We start from the raw sequence: 12339 nt of genomic DNA, 5'->3' as shown, positions 1-12339 counted from the left end.
ACTAAAATAAGAACAGTTTGTTTTTTCTACATAATCGTTTGACCTTTAACTTTAACTTACATTTTTTTTACACAAAGTTAAGATGCCAGTCTGAAGTTGTGTAATACTTTGGGTGCATTTTTTTGCAAGTCTGTAAAGCTAATGAATACCTCTTATTTGTAGTTGAGTAAAGTCTTAAAAACCACCATTGAAAGTTACATAAAATAAATATAATATGTTTTTATTTATTTATTTAGTCATTATACGGTAAGTCAAGGATCACTTTCCTAAAAACGGTGTTAATTATATTCTATCCGTACAAAATAGGTATGTTTAAGTCGTCTAAATCCCAATGTATTTTTCCCAACTTTTTCCCTCTCGGTTTTCGCTGCTGTTTGTGTTTGGCAATCGATTCGCTCTGGCCGGACGTAATGTGGTCTGTTGTCACACATTGGAACGGCCTTGATTGTTTCACGTTGCTGGCTCTAATGTCTTTATCAGTCCCTTTGCATTTGTTGCTTTTCCTTTTTTTCTGTGTGGATGCTGTGGTGTGCATCGAATTTCCATGCCCACAACCCCCAGAAGGCTCTTCTCGCAGAACGCTCAACGGGATGCTTAGATAATGAACTATTTAGAGCCATGATTTCTAGAAATTAGGGAATTCTGGAAGGAATATCTTAACGTACCATAGCATGCCATGTCTAAATTCATCGCATATTAGCCTCAGTTACTGACTCTTTGGATTTAAAACGCCACCACAAAAACATGTTGTTTGAAAAAATAAAACATATACTCAACCGAAATTATTTCAACAATTTGTTCACAAATATCAATAAACAGATCCTTAAGTTCTATTTTTCGAAAAGTAATATTTCAATTATAAATATTAGATTATGATTATGATTTATATCATTTTCAAAATATTTAAGTTATCATAAAAGCAGTATGTTTAAGTACCTTAAAAGTTTCAATCATGAATTGATTGGGAACCACTATTATTTATTCGAAAACAATTAAGCTCATTAACGTTTAGTTTCTTTTTAAAGAGTTAAACCAAATTTTAAGTATTTTACTGATAATGATAAAACTGATAATGTAACAGTTGAAATTGATCCACTTATTTTAAGTTTAATTAAATTAATTATTTTTTATTTCTTTGCTTTAATAAATTATTTGCTTAATTATCATAAAAAGTGCAATCAGCGCTTAAAGTATATAGTCCTGTAATTTCCCTCCATTAAACTATACTTCTGGCTTAGATCCTTAGTCCCCTGTTGATCCTCCGCTTCTGCGTTGATCCTCAAATATTTCCACTCGATCGCAGACTGGCAGGCGGCGATTGACTTCTCGCTTAATCCGGCGTAAGTTTTAGTAAATACGAGTACCAGTTGAGGCCCCCTGGTACCAAAACCAGGCCTCTGATCTCCCGAAAGGAGTTTTCTCCGGAGTCCGGAGCGATTGTAAAGCGAAATCCCCGCTAAAGCATGCAAACAAATAGCGGCAAAGTGCGAGATTAGAGGGAAAGTCGCACCAGCTTAGGATCCTGGATCCTGGCCATCCTGTGCATATCGTCCAGGATCCCGCAGATCGCCAGTTGACTTTTTCAAATATTTTGGAAAAGTTCTCGAGTGCTGATCGCACGATTATAGCGGATAATCGCATTACAGTCCGACGTTTTATTGATCAACATTTGTAAACGATTTGCCATGGCATTTGGCTGCGACACGCTAAACCGGGCCAAGAATGCCAGGTAAACAAAAAAATACTGCGGCTTAACGCAGCCCACGCCCACCGTAAAAAGGGGGCGGAAAGCTAGGGGCTGAGGGCCTTTCCCGATCTCCTGGCGATTAACCCTTGCTCTTGGTAGCAGTTTAGCCGGGCTAATTGAAGGCATTAGTTGTTTGTGGGTCGCGAGTTCTCTTCCGCGGAACTCCATTGTCCTCAAATTAGCATCTTTCACGTGGCTCGATCGGAGGGAACTTCGCGCCCCTGCCCACAATCGTTTGGTTTTGGCATTCAGACCGCACGGAATTTGTCATGCACTCAGGGAAAACACTCCACGGGAAAAGCAGCACACAATTCCTAGCCCTTTCTTTCTGCATACTCATCTTAAGAGAATATTAAGATATCGTTGAGGTTTAAGGTGCAAAACACAATTTATCTTTTATGTTACTCTATTTTCCGAAATGCATTTTAACATATTTTGTAGAAGTCTTAAGCTGATATTGAAACGTTTTTCCTATGTTGAAGTAATTTTGAATATTTTAATTAAATTATGCTTATAGGTTAAGCTATAATTTCTGTTTTATTTAAACAGATATTTCTGTAAACTTTGAATGAGGTCCTAAACTATATTTGTACGCAAGTTTGTAATGAAATGTTGGCTGATAATGTTTGTTGATTTGTTTTAATTACTGAATATATTTTCAAGACTTGTTGTAAAATTCAGATGACTTTTAACGATTTTTAAACAACAGGCCTTTTGTTTTATTTTTCGATAGCAAAACATTTTAGCATAATTTTATTGTGAACAATTTTGTGATACTTACTACTTCTAATTATTTTAGCATATTATGTTGGACGGGTATTTTCATTGTTTCTTTTTGTGACAGCATGAACTATAACTATTAGAAAAATGTAAAGAAAAGCAATTGCAAGCTCAATAAAATCAGTTAAACGTTATTGAATTTATTTAACTATTTAAAAATAGTTACTTCATAAATATAAATACCAATGGTTCTTTCTTCGTGCCTTTCGACGTCGCCCAGTCTGGTGGAAATTTCGCAGGTGATGTATGGTATAGTAGGACAGTGCCGCAGGGATAAGGAAGCAGTGCCGAGGGCGAACGGGGAGCCCCTGCCACATACACCCACTTTCGAGAAACTCATTAGCCTGGGCCACAACAAACGGGGCCCAAACAAAACAATCCCGGCCAATCGACTGCTAAACGCTGTCGGCAGACATCTGAGACGGAGGCCAGCAAATTGATCATTAAACAGAAGGCGCAAAGGAGGGCGCAACCCATCGTTGTCCAACGGAAGATCAGAAGACCAGAAGATCAGCATCAGGTCGAGATCAAACACCTGGGCCCTCGACCTGCCGAAGAAAGTGACGAGGCCGCGACGTCAACAAGATTAATTTGTTTTCCGGCCGAGTGGTCCATCGTCGAGTGGTTCCATCTCCATCTTCATACCCTTAGCCACATCCACATCCACATCCATATCTACATCGATGTTTCCCATCTCCACCTCCACCTCCATCCATCAGCCATCAGCATTCGGCCGACAACCTGTTGTCCAGTTCTCCGATTTGTAATTGCTCTGCTTTGTAGTCGATCAACATCGATCGTGGATCGAGCACACAAAACATATATAATGTATGAATACATATAGCAAAACATCATTAGTTTTCTGAGAGTTTGGACCACAAATAAGGTGGCGTTTTTCTCACATCTCGCTGGCTCTCGACTCTTTTTTGTTTTTTTTTTTTGATTCTGTGTTTGGGGATCTTCTCTTCGGCGGCGTTTGTCTATTAGTTACGGCTCGCATCGGATGTATGCGAATTTAAATAAAATTATTCAATTGTTTCATTAATCACTGGCCCTGGGCTGCGTTTTCTATTAAAAAATGCATTGCAAATGGAAAATCGTTTCCAAAGCCTGTGATTATTTATGCATTAGTCTAAAGGGTCTCGAGATTTGTATTACTGAGGATGTGAACCAAAACTGCAGAGCGTTAAGTCAGCAATAAAAATGAAATATTTTTTAAATGGTTTTTGTTGTTAATTATATTTATATTTTCTAGTTTAATGAAGACTATTTCAGATTTGGTCTATTGACCGATGAAGAACAGTCCGCCGTGCAAAAACAAAATTAACTTATATCTCTTGTCAAATGTATATATCTCTTGTAAAAATGTACATACAATAGTATTTACCGTTTGCAGTTTAATCAGAAATAAACAACAAAATAAAATTTAAATCAAACAAAATAATTTAAAATCTAATATATGTATATTAATACAATCTCCAGAAGTTTCTGAATTTTTCTGCAATAAAAAGCTTTCGTCAGAAAGGAAAATTTGACCTCCATACTTTTCAAACTTCTTTTAAATTCTTTGCAAACATTGTGATACATTAATGTTAATTAAGGGTAATTCTTTCACCACTTTAATAAGAAGTCTCTGCAGTGCAGTTCCAAAAGAAACTCTTAAAAAATCGTGACATACCAAATCGATCGGAGAACATAAAAAATATGTGCAGCGAGCGGCTCACGATAAAAAGGCAGGGCATGGCGAATTGGGAGGCTGCAACCGAAACGCACACTTAATTTCCGCTTAATCAAACAGAACAGCGACCAGGGGCAGCCACACCGACCCTCCAGCCCTTCGGCCCATCAGCCCACATCATCTGGAGCAGACGACCCTCCGCCCCAATTTCCCGGGGAAAATATACGACAGACGCGAGGGCTCATTTGCATGGGCACTTTGATGGAGGGCGATGGGTGTCAGAGCATGAAGAACTCGCTCCATTGCGCAATGGTGGATGGCATCTCCTACCGATCTGCGAACAGTTGTCTTCGCCAGTTTTTTGAGAGGAGTTTTTCAAAGGAAAACACGGAGGTTTCCTGGAAAACCTGCCCCCTTGTAATCGCAATTTGCATGGCACAAATATCAAAAGATAACGCGATCCCCGCCAGACAGTTAAAATATTTCAATTTTACTAGCAGGGAAAAGAGCAATTCATAATACAACGTTTATCATTCTTTATTTCAAAGGTGTTGAGCTTTACTTGATTCAAATTTAATTTTGTGGTAAGTGAAAAATATAATAAATATTTTCAAAAAATCCAAACAATTTAATCTTTTATTTATATTATATTATGGAAGATTTTAATTTGAACAAACAAAAAACCTTACTCTCACATTACACACAATTGAGTATTATTTCTTCTAAACTGTTATTTTAACCCAATCCCTAATTAAATATTTCTATTAGTTTAACTTAAATTGAAAATCCAAGATTGAACTACAGAATTCAATCTTGGAATGGAGGAAGAATTTAAGAATTTTAGAATTATTTATTTCAATATCATTAAAATTGTAAAGGATCTAAGATCGTTTATATGTATATTGTATGTAGCTGCATTATTGTTATTATTTTATTTCCATAAATTCGCTAGCCTGCCACACGCCACATAATAAAGCCTTAATGATGCGCATATAAAACCGCAATCATCGCCATTACCGAACAATCGCGAAATCTATTATGGTCCGATCAGTGGATCATAAAATCGCGCCTCTTTCGCTGGAAGGATACGGAAAAGTCGAAAAAAATAACGCTGCGATGAGCGACCGTGAAATCGCTGCCGATATATGGAAAGGTTATACACAAAATCCTCGTAAAGTTCCCAAAAAATATTTGTGCGTTGAGGGGAAGGAAGTGAAATGCTTGTGAGGATGCTGATGTGCATTTTATGACGGTTCGATCTCAGGTTCCGTTCTAACTCTCTTCTAGGGAAGTATAATGTGCGTGGGCTGGAGGTTCAGGTAAGTCCAAACTCTGGCCATCGATTATATTCGAATAAACAACTTTATGACGAACTGTATGTGCATTAAAAATGATGTCAAAAAAGAGCGAGTTTTGGTTTATTGGGATCGGGTGTGAGTGTGGACCAAATGCCATTGTTTAAACCAACGAAAGGGTTTTTACGTTTTCGACTTTTGTTTTGACTTTTTGACGGTTGTCTTGACTTTTCGAACTGCTTAGGTTCTTGGAAAATGACTAAATAGGCTAAGTAGGAACAAAACTGAACAAAATATGTGCAAATCTGTAGCAAGAATCGATATCTGTAGTTGTATTTTGTAAGCCAGAAATGTACCCTTTTTAAGGAAATATAGAAAATATTCATTAGCACTGTAGGCAAAAGAAAACGGTTCACACCCCATAAAAAGTAAACATTTGTATATTTCCAAATGTAAGAGTTTCGGGCGGTTTGTCCCACCCTAAGCCGCAAATAAAACACCAAATTATGCATTATTTCAGGCGAAGCTCCGCCCATGCTGGGCACTTTCAGGGAACGAAACCGGGAACGGAAACCCGTAGAAAACTCCGCCCCAAGTGTAAGAAGAAACACACAAATTTTACCACAATACTTCGCTGCGTGGGCGTACCGAATCGAAGATTCGTCTTGCTCTTCTGGTAAACCGTGCGGTTAAAGTCGAAAAACAGCCCAGCCCATCCAATTGACCATATGAGCGGAATCGGAAAACCAGGCGGGGTTCCTCCGGAGCGGTGACCTTCGGGCGGGAGTGGACTCCCTACTGCAAAATCCATGTGGCCCGGCAAATGGGTGTTGCGTTCTGGTTTCGGAATTGGTCGCGCATCATTGGTCGCGCCGTGACCTTGGCGGATTTGCGACCCCTCACCACTCAGTATGTGCGGTTTGGGCTCTGGTCGCAGTTTTGGTCGCCGATCTCCGTCCGCGCACAGCAAGGTGCACTTCCCGGGGAGATCGGCTGAGGGTTTCGCAGAAGAAGCGTAAATATTTTGGGTGATTATTTTAGATAATCTTCGACTAATGTCCTTGGTTTGTCTCATTTTGTTCAGCAAGAGGGATATTTAAATTGTTGCCTAATGAAGTTCTTGTAAATCTTCATCTATAACCTTTTCATGTTTGTTTTGCCTCAATAAATACAGATTGAAGTTGAACACCTTGGATTAGATTTTAGCTTCTGCAAAGCATTTTTTTTAGAAATAATAATTAAATTTCCTCGCTCAAATCCCAGAATGATTTTAAAAAGTTTTGGTTGGTGGTAAGACATCATATTTTGAAATTTGGGATCTCTAAAATTAGGTAGAAAACACATGTTAAAAAAGGTTAATAAATGAAATTAATTTGATATCATTCAAATTGAACATTCATGCTTTAAGTGCATAATTAAACACATAGGTACATATTACGATATTTAACAAATTTAAACATGTTTTCGTCGGATGAAATAAAAAAAGTTAAACCCTTAAATAATAAATAGTTTAATGTCTAAACTAACATTTACAAACTTTTCGTTAGGCTGAAAAAAAATGTTTTGTACCTCAACTTGAATAAAGTCCTTCAAAACTATTCTAAATTACCTGAACTTTTCAAAAAAAACTAAAAATGTTCAATAAATAAAAGTCAAAAATATATTCTGTAACTATTGTGGAACAATTTGATTTTCCGTTACGAGTTGTACGGTCGCACTAAAAAGAAAGTGTAACCTGTTTCACTGACTTTGAGATTTGACAGCTAAAGCTCAGCGGTCTCACTGTTCTGTCGGTCTTTATTTTCTACCTTTTCCCACCCATCTCGAAATCAGGTAAAAGCTGCCCGAAATTACACAATGTCTGAGGAAAAGAAGAACGGCGATGAGTTAAATGACCTGCTGGACAGTGAGTACAAGCCGTACATGCGTTCGGAGTTTCCATTCCGACCCCTTACATAATGTGCAATTTGACGCTTAATTTTTACACAGGTGCTCTGCAGGACTTTGACAAGAGTGGTGCAGGAGACAAGCAGGACAAACCCTCTTCCTCGGATGCAGTGGCCACCGAAGGAGCTGAGGGCTCTGAGGATCCCGATGCGTTTTTCATGTAAGTCACATGGGGATTGCAACGCAGCACTTGAACTTTGTATTCTGACATGCAATCTGATTCCAGTGAGCAGGCCAAGGTGTTGGCCGATCGCATGAACACGCTTTTCGGCGGTCCGAACACGCCCAGCGGCGACATCCCGCCACTACCGCAGGATCCCGACCAGATCATGGCCGGATTCAAGAAAATGGCCGAGGCCGCTGCTCTCACCTTGAGCGGCGAGAACTCCGCCACCGACGAGGATGTCTCCAAGTATTCAGACAGCATTTCGCAGGCACTGAAGGGCCTGCAGGAGGGTTCCGAGAACCTGACCGCACCCGCTTCGGAGAACGACATCGCCAGCATGTTTGGCTCCTTGAATCTGGAGGGGGTAAGCTTTTCAAGGCATCTTGGATAACACAGACTAACCCCTCCTCACAACAGGCTGGAGAAGGCGATGGTAACATGTTCCTGCCCTTCATGGAGGGCATGATGCAGAGCCTGCTCTCGGCGGAGATTCTGCTGCCGAGCATACGTGAGCTGCTGGAGAAGTACCCCAAGTACCTCGAGGAGAACGACAGCAAACTGTCGGCCGAGGACAAGGAGAGGTGGGTGATAACCGTTCGACATGCATATGGGTGATTCCATATCAGATTTACAGTCGATATTGGGAAATTCGATGAGATATTTTTTCATGCTCTTTATCGAAAATAAATCGACACGTATTTTTTATATGGCTCAGAAAATTTTTTTGACAAAGTTATGATTTTTTGAATTTTTGATGAACTGCCCTTTTTTTGATGACAGTCGCGTTTTCCAGCCCCAATAACTCGAAAACCGTACGTCGCAGAAAAAAATCTATAGGAAGTAAAAATTTCATCCTTCCTTCTTCTTTGCAAAACTTTCGTGAAAAAATTTTTTTAAACAATTTTTTACCACAAAAAAGTTCAAATGTTTATAACAAATTCATTTTTCTCCAACTTGGACATTTTTGATTTTTTTATTTTTCACAATAAATCCTTCAATTTCTTCTGATGAACATACTAAAATTTCAGAATGGTATCAAAATTAGTTTTTGAGTTATAGAATTAAATAGCATTAAAAATTCATTTTATTGACCCTTACTATGCGCGCGCAAGCGAATTGACGCTCGTTAGAGTCGTTGGTCGGCGCACGCCCTGAGACCGAGCGCGCGGACCGTGCATGATAATCTTTAAAATTCTATAACTCAAAAACTAATTTTGATACCATTCTGAAATTTTAGTATGTTCATCAGAAGAAATTGAAGGATTTATTGTGAAAAAATAAAAAAAATCAAAAATGTCCAAGTTGGAGAAAAATGAATTTGTTATAAACATTTGAACTTTTTGTGGTAAAAAATTGTTTAAAAAAATTTTTTCACGAAAGTTTTGCAAAGAAGAAGGAAGGATGAAATTTTTACTTCCTATAGATTTTTTTCTGCGACGTACGGTTTTCGAGTTATTGGGGCTTGAAAACGCGACTGTCATCAAAAAAGGGCAGTTCATCAAAAATTCAAAAATCATAACTTTGTCAAAAAAATTTTCTGAGCCATATAAAAAATACGTGTCGATTTATTTTCGATAAAGAGCATGAAAAAATATCTCATCGAATTTCCCAATATCGACTGTAAATCTGATATGGAATCACCCATATACATTTATTTAAACGCCCTTCCCGCAGATACCAGAAGCAAATGGAGCTGTACAAAGTGATCGAGGAGCATTTACAGAGCGAAAAGGCCGACGATTCCGCTGCCGTAAAACGCGAGAAGTTCCGCGTTGTTCTGGACGACATGCGCAAGCTGCAAGACTACGGACAGCCACCGCCAGAGATTCTGGCTGAGACGGGTGGTGACCTGCCCTTCGGCGATCCCCAGGCCGCCGTTGCCGCCGGAGCACCTGGTCCCCAGTGCCCCACCATGTAGTGGCTTGAGGAGCTCGGTCCTCCTCGTGGTGTGCCAATTGGTTAACTGTTGAGTGTTGCACATTTATTAGGCTAAGCAATTTGTATTTTATTTTATCCCCGACAAAACAATTCGGCGGTCGCTAATGGTTATCATCTCTCTTCAAACGATCTATTATTATTTTGTATTATCAGTTGGTTTATTAAGTTGTCTATACCTAAATACAATGCCTCGAAATACAAGCTAGAGGAAGAAGCGGCGTCGGGACTCCATGGCATGCCGCTTGTTGCTGATTATCCAGGCGTAGTCTCCGGTCTTGCTGTCAAAGGTACCCTCCTGCAGGGAACGCAGCTTCAGGGTGAATCGCGGACCAAGCTCGCGCAGCTTTACACGCTTGCCTTCCTTCGAGAACTCGTAGCGATGGTGGCGGAAGAAGATGTAGTCTCGCTGGTTGTGGAACGTCACCGCACGGCGGCCCCGGAACTCTGGATCGTGGTGGAACAGGGCACCCAGCATGCGGCCAACTGTCAATCCCAAACGAGTGGTGAAATTGGTCAGGATCACCTCCGGCCTGTGCTTAGTTATCTCCTTGTGGTCTCGCTTTATGTCCGAAGTGAGCTTCACGTTGGACAGCTTAAAATGTGCAGTCGGCCCGTTGGGCAGATGGATAACCAGCAGACCATTGGGCTTCCTGCGATCCTCGTTGATAATAACCACGTCTGTGAACTCCTCGCGCTCGGCGCTCTTGCAGATTTTTCTTCACCGATGACTTGTTCCTGATTTTTACCAGGGCATTGGGAAATATACGGGACAGTTCCAGTCCGAACTTGCGCGTCTTCGTCACGGGATTGTCTGCGAACGTAATCAGCACCTTGGGCTCGTATGATCGCTCAAAGTACGAGCTGAAATCGTCCAACTCCAACTCCTTTTGAAGTTCCTCGTTGTCGGAGTCATTAAGATTGGCCACCTCTGTCTGATCCTTCTCTCGCAAGCTTTCTATGGTATGGCCTGGGTTGGCAGGGACTCCTGCCTTCCTGCGGGCACGTCGCTCCTGCATCTTCTTCTTGTGCTTCTCTTTTTTCATCTTTTTGTAGAGCGCCAAGCGCTGCTCTTTGTTGCGCATCAGACTGAGGGGATTCAGGACTGGAATGCGAGGGGTCTTATCATCCTCCTCATCTTCTTCGTCGTCTTCGTCATCATCTTCTTCGTCCTCATCATCCAAATGCTCTCCAGAAGGAGGAGCCTCCTTTTTGCTCTGCTTTTTGTTGCTAGTGGCGGCTTCTTCATCACTGCTGTCGGTGACTGGACCATCCTGGATGTCCAAGTCTTGCGGCTCCTCTTCGTTAAAGCTGGAGTCGCTGTCTGAGTCCTGTTCCACCGGCGGAGGTGCTGGTTTTCGCTTAATTTTAATCATTTTACGAACAATAAAAAAAAATTCAACAAATGTAAGCGGCACGTGTTGATATTCTGCTTCTTCTGCTGGAAAGCATTCACCGGTGAACGCAGACAACCTGCTGTTAACCACAGTGTTGGAAGGCGTCCAAACTAAAACGTGCAGCTTGTAAACAAATAAAAAATTCGAAATGGGTTTTCGGGTTCTAGAACTATTCAGTGGCATTGGAGGCATGCATTACGCGTTTAAATGTGAGTTAGCCACCTATGATCACCAAAAGTATATTATATTTCCCACAGATGCACAGTTGGAAGGAGAAATTGTTGCCGCCTTGGATGTTAACACAGTGGCCAATGCGGTATATGCGCATAATTATGGCAATAATGTCGTAAAGACCAGAAATATTCAGAGCCTAAGTGTAAAGGAGGTCGGAAAGTTGAGGGCCAACATGCTTCTTATGTCCCCGCCTTGTCAACCCCACACCCGTCAAGGATTGCAAAAGGACACGGAGGACAAACGATCGGATGCACTTACTCATATATGTGGACTCATTCCGGAGTGCCAGGACCTTCAGTATATTCTGATGGAGAACGTCAAGGGATTCGAGAGCTCTCAAGCTAGAAATCAGTTTGTTAAAGCTCTGGAGAACGCACGATTTTATTGGAGGGAGTTTATACTGACGCCCACACAATTTAACGTCCCAAACACTCGACATCGCTACTATTGCCTAGCGCGCAAGCAACATGATTTTTCGTTCCCTGCCGGAAAGATCTATGAGGAAATGCCAGGGAGTAAAACCCATGATCAGACACTCTCCCAAATCTCAGAGATCCTGGAGGAAAATGTGGGCTCCGAGTTCCTAGTTCCGGATGATGTTTTAACCAAAAGAGTTCTTGTGATGGATATAATTCATCCTGCGCAAAGTAGATCCATGTGCTTCACAAAAGGGTATACTCATTACACTGAGGGCACCGGATCTGCATTTACTCCACTCTCGGAACAGGAATCACATAGGATCTTCGAACTAGTAAAGGAAATCGATGAAAACTCCCAGGAAACTGTGAAGTCAGAAGATGTTATTCAAAAACGATTGGATTTTCTGCATCAAGTAAAACTGCGTTATTTTACACCACGCGAAGTAGCTCGACTAATGAGTTTTCCCGAAGAATTCGACTTTCCCCGAGAGACAACAAATAGACAAAAGTATCGTCTGCTCGGAAATAGTATTAATGTTAAAGTTGTAGGCGAACTTATAAAATTGTTGACCACTGAGCAAATCATAGAATAAAGATTATAAATCTTAAATTAAAATAAAATTTAATTTTAATTTTGTATTGTAAAAACATGTACTGGAAGGAATTAAAAAATAAGGAACTAAACCTTTGCCTGAAAAAAATTTTAAATCCCCCAGTTTTTAAAAACTTGATGATATAAAA

At 40.4% G+C, this 12339-nt stretch overlaps 3 protein-coding genes across 3 annotated transcripts; 2 read left to right on the top strand and 1 right to left on the bottom strand.

The window, feature by feature from the left end:
• Positions 1-7264: 7264 nt before the first annotated feature.
• On the top strand, positions 7265-9756 carry LOC108093509 (peroxisomal biogenesis factor 19). The gene is made up of 5 exons (XM_017193600.2): positions 7265-7406; positions 7490-7607; positions 7674-7977; positions 8031-8194; positions 9288-9756. Exons 1-5 carry the CDS (start codon positions 7358-7360, stop codon positions 9529-9531), a joined length of 879 nt encoding a protein of 292 aa, XP_017049089.1. The 5' UTR covers positions 7265-7357; the 3' UTR covers positions 9532-9756.
• On the bottom strand, positions 9688-11007 carry LOC108093507 (probable ribosome production factor 1). Its single transcript, XM_017193598.2, is given in 2 exon segments — positions 9688-10266; positions 10268-11007. Coding segments are annotated over 2 exon segments (1170 nt in total). The 5' UTR covers positions 10925-11007; the 3' UTR covers positions 9688-9753.
• Positions 11008-11052: 45 nt separating this feature from the next.
• LOC108093508 (tRNA (cytosine(38)-C(5))-methyltransferase) lies at positions 11053-12228 on the top strand. Its single transcript, XM_017193599.2, has 2 exons — positions 11053-11154; positions 11203-12228. The coding sequence occupies exons 1-2, from the start codon at positions 11094-11096 to the stop codon at positions 12189-12191; spliced, it is 1050 nt and encodes a 349-aa protein (XP_017049088.1). The 5' UTR covers positions 11053-11093; the 3' UTR covers positions 12192-12228.
• The last annotated feature ends 111 nt before the right edge of the window (positions 12229-12339 follow it).

This window comes from Drosophila ficusphila, unplaced genomic scaffold (assembly GCF_018152265.1).
Source record: "Drosophila ficusphila isolate 14025-0441.05 unplaced genomic scaffold, ASM1815226v1 contig_607, whole genome shotgun sequence".
Lineage (NCBI taxonomy): Eukaryota > Metazoa > Arthropoda > Insecta > Diptera > Drosophilidae > Drosophila > Drosophila ficusphila.
This window is presented reverse-complemented; position numbering and strand designations above follow the sequence as displayed.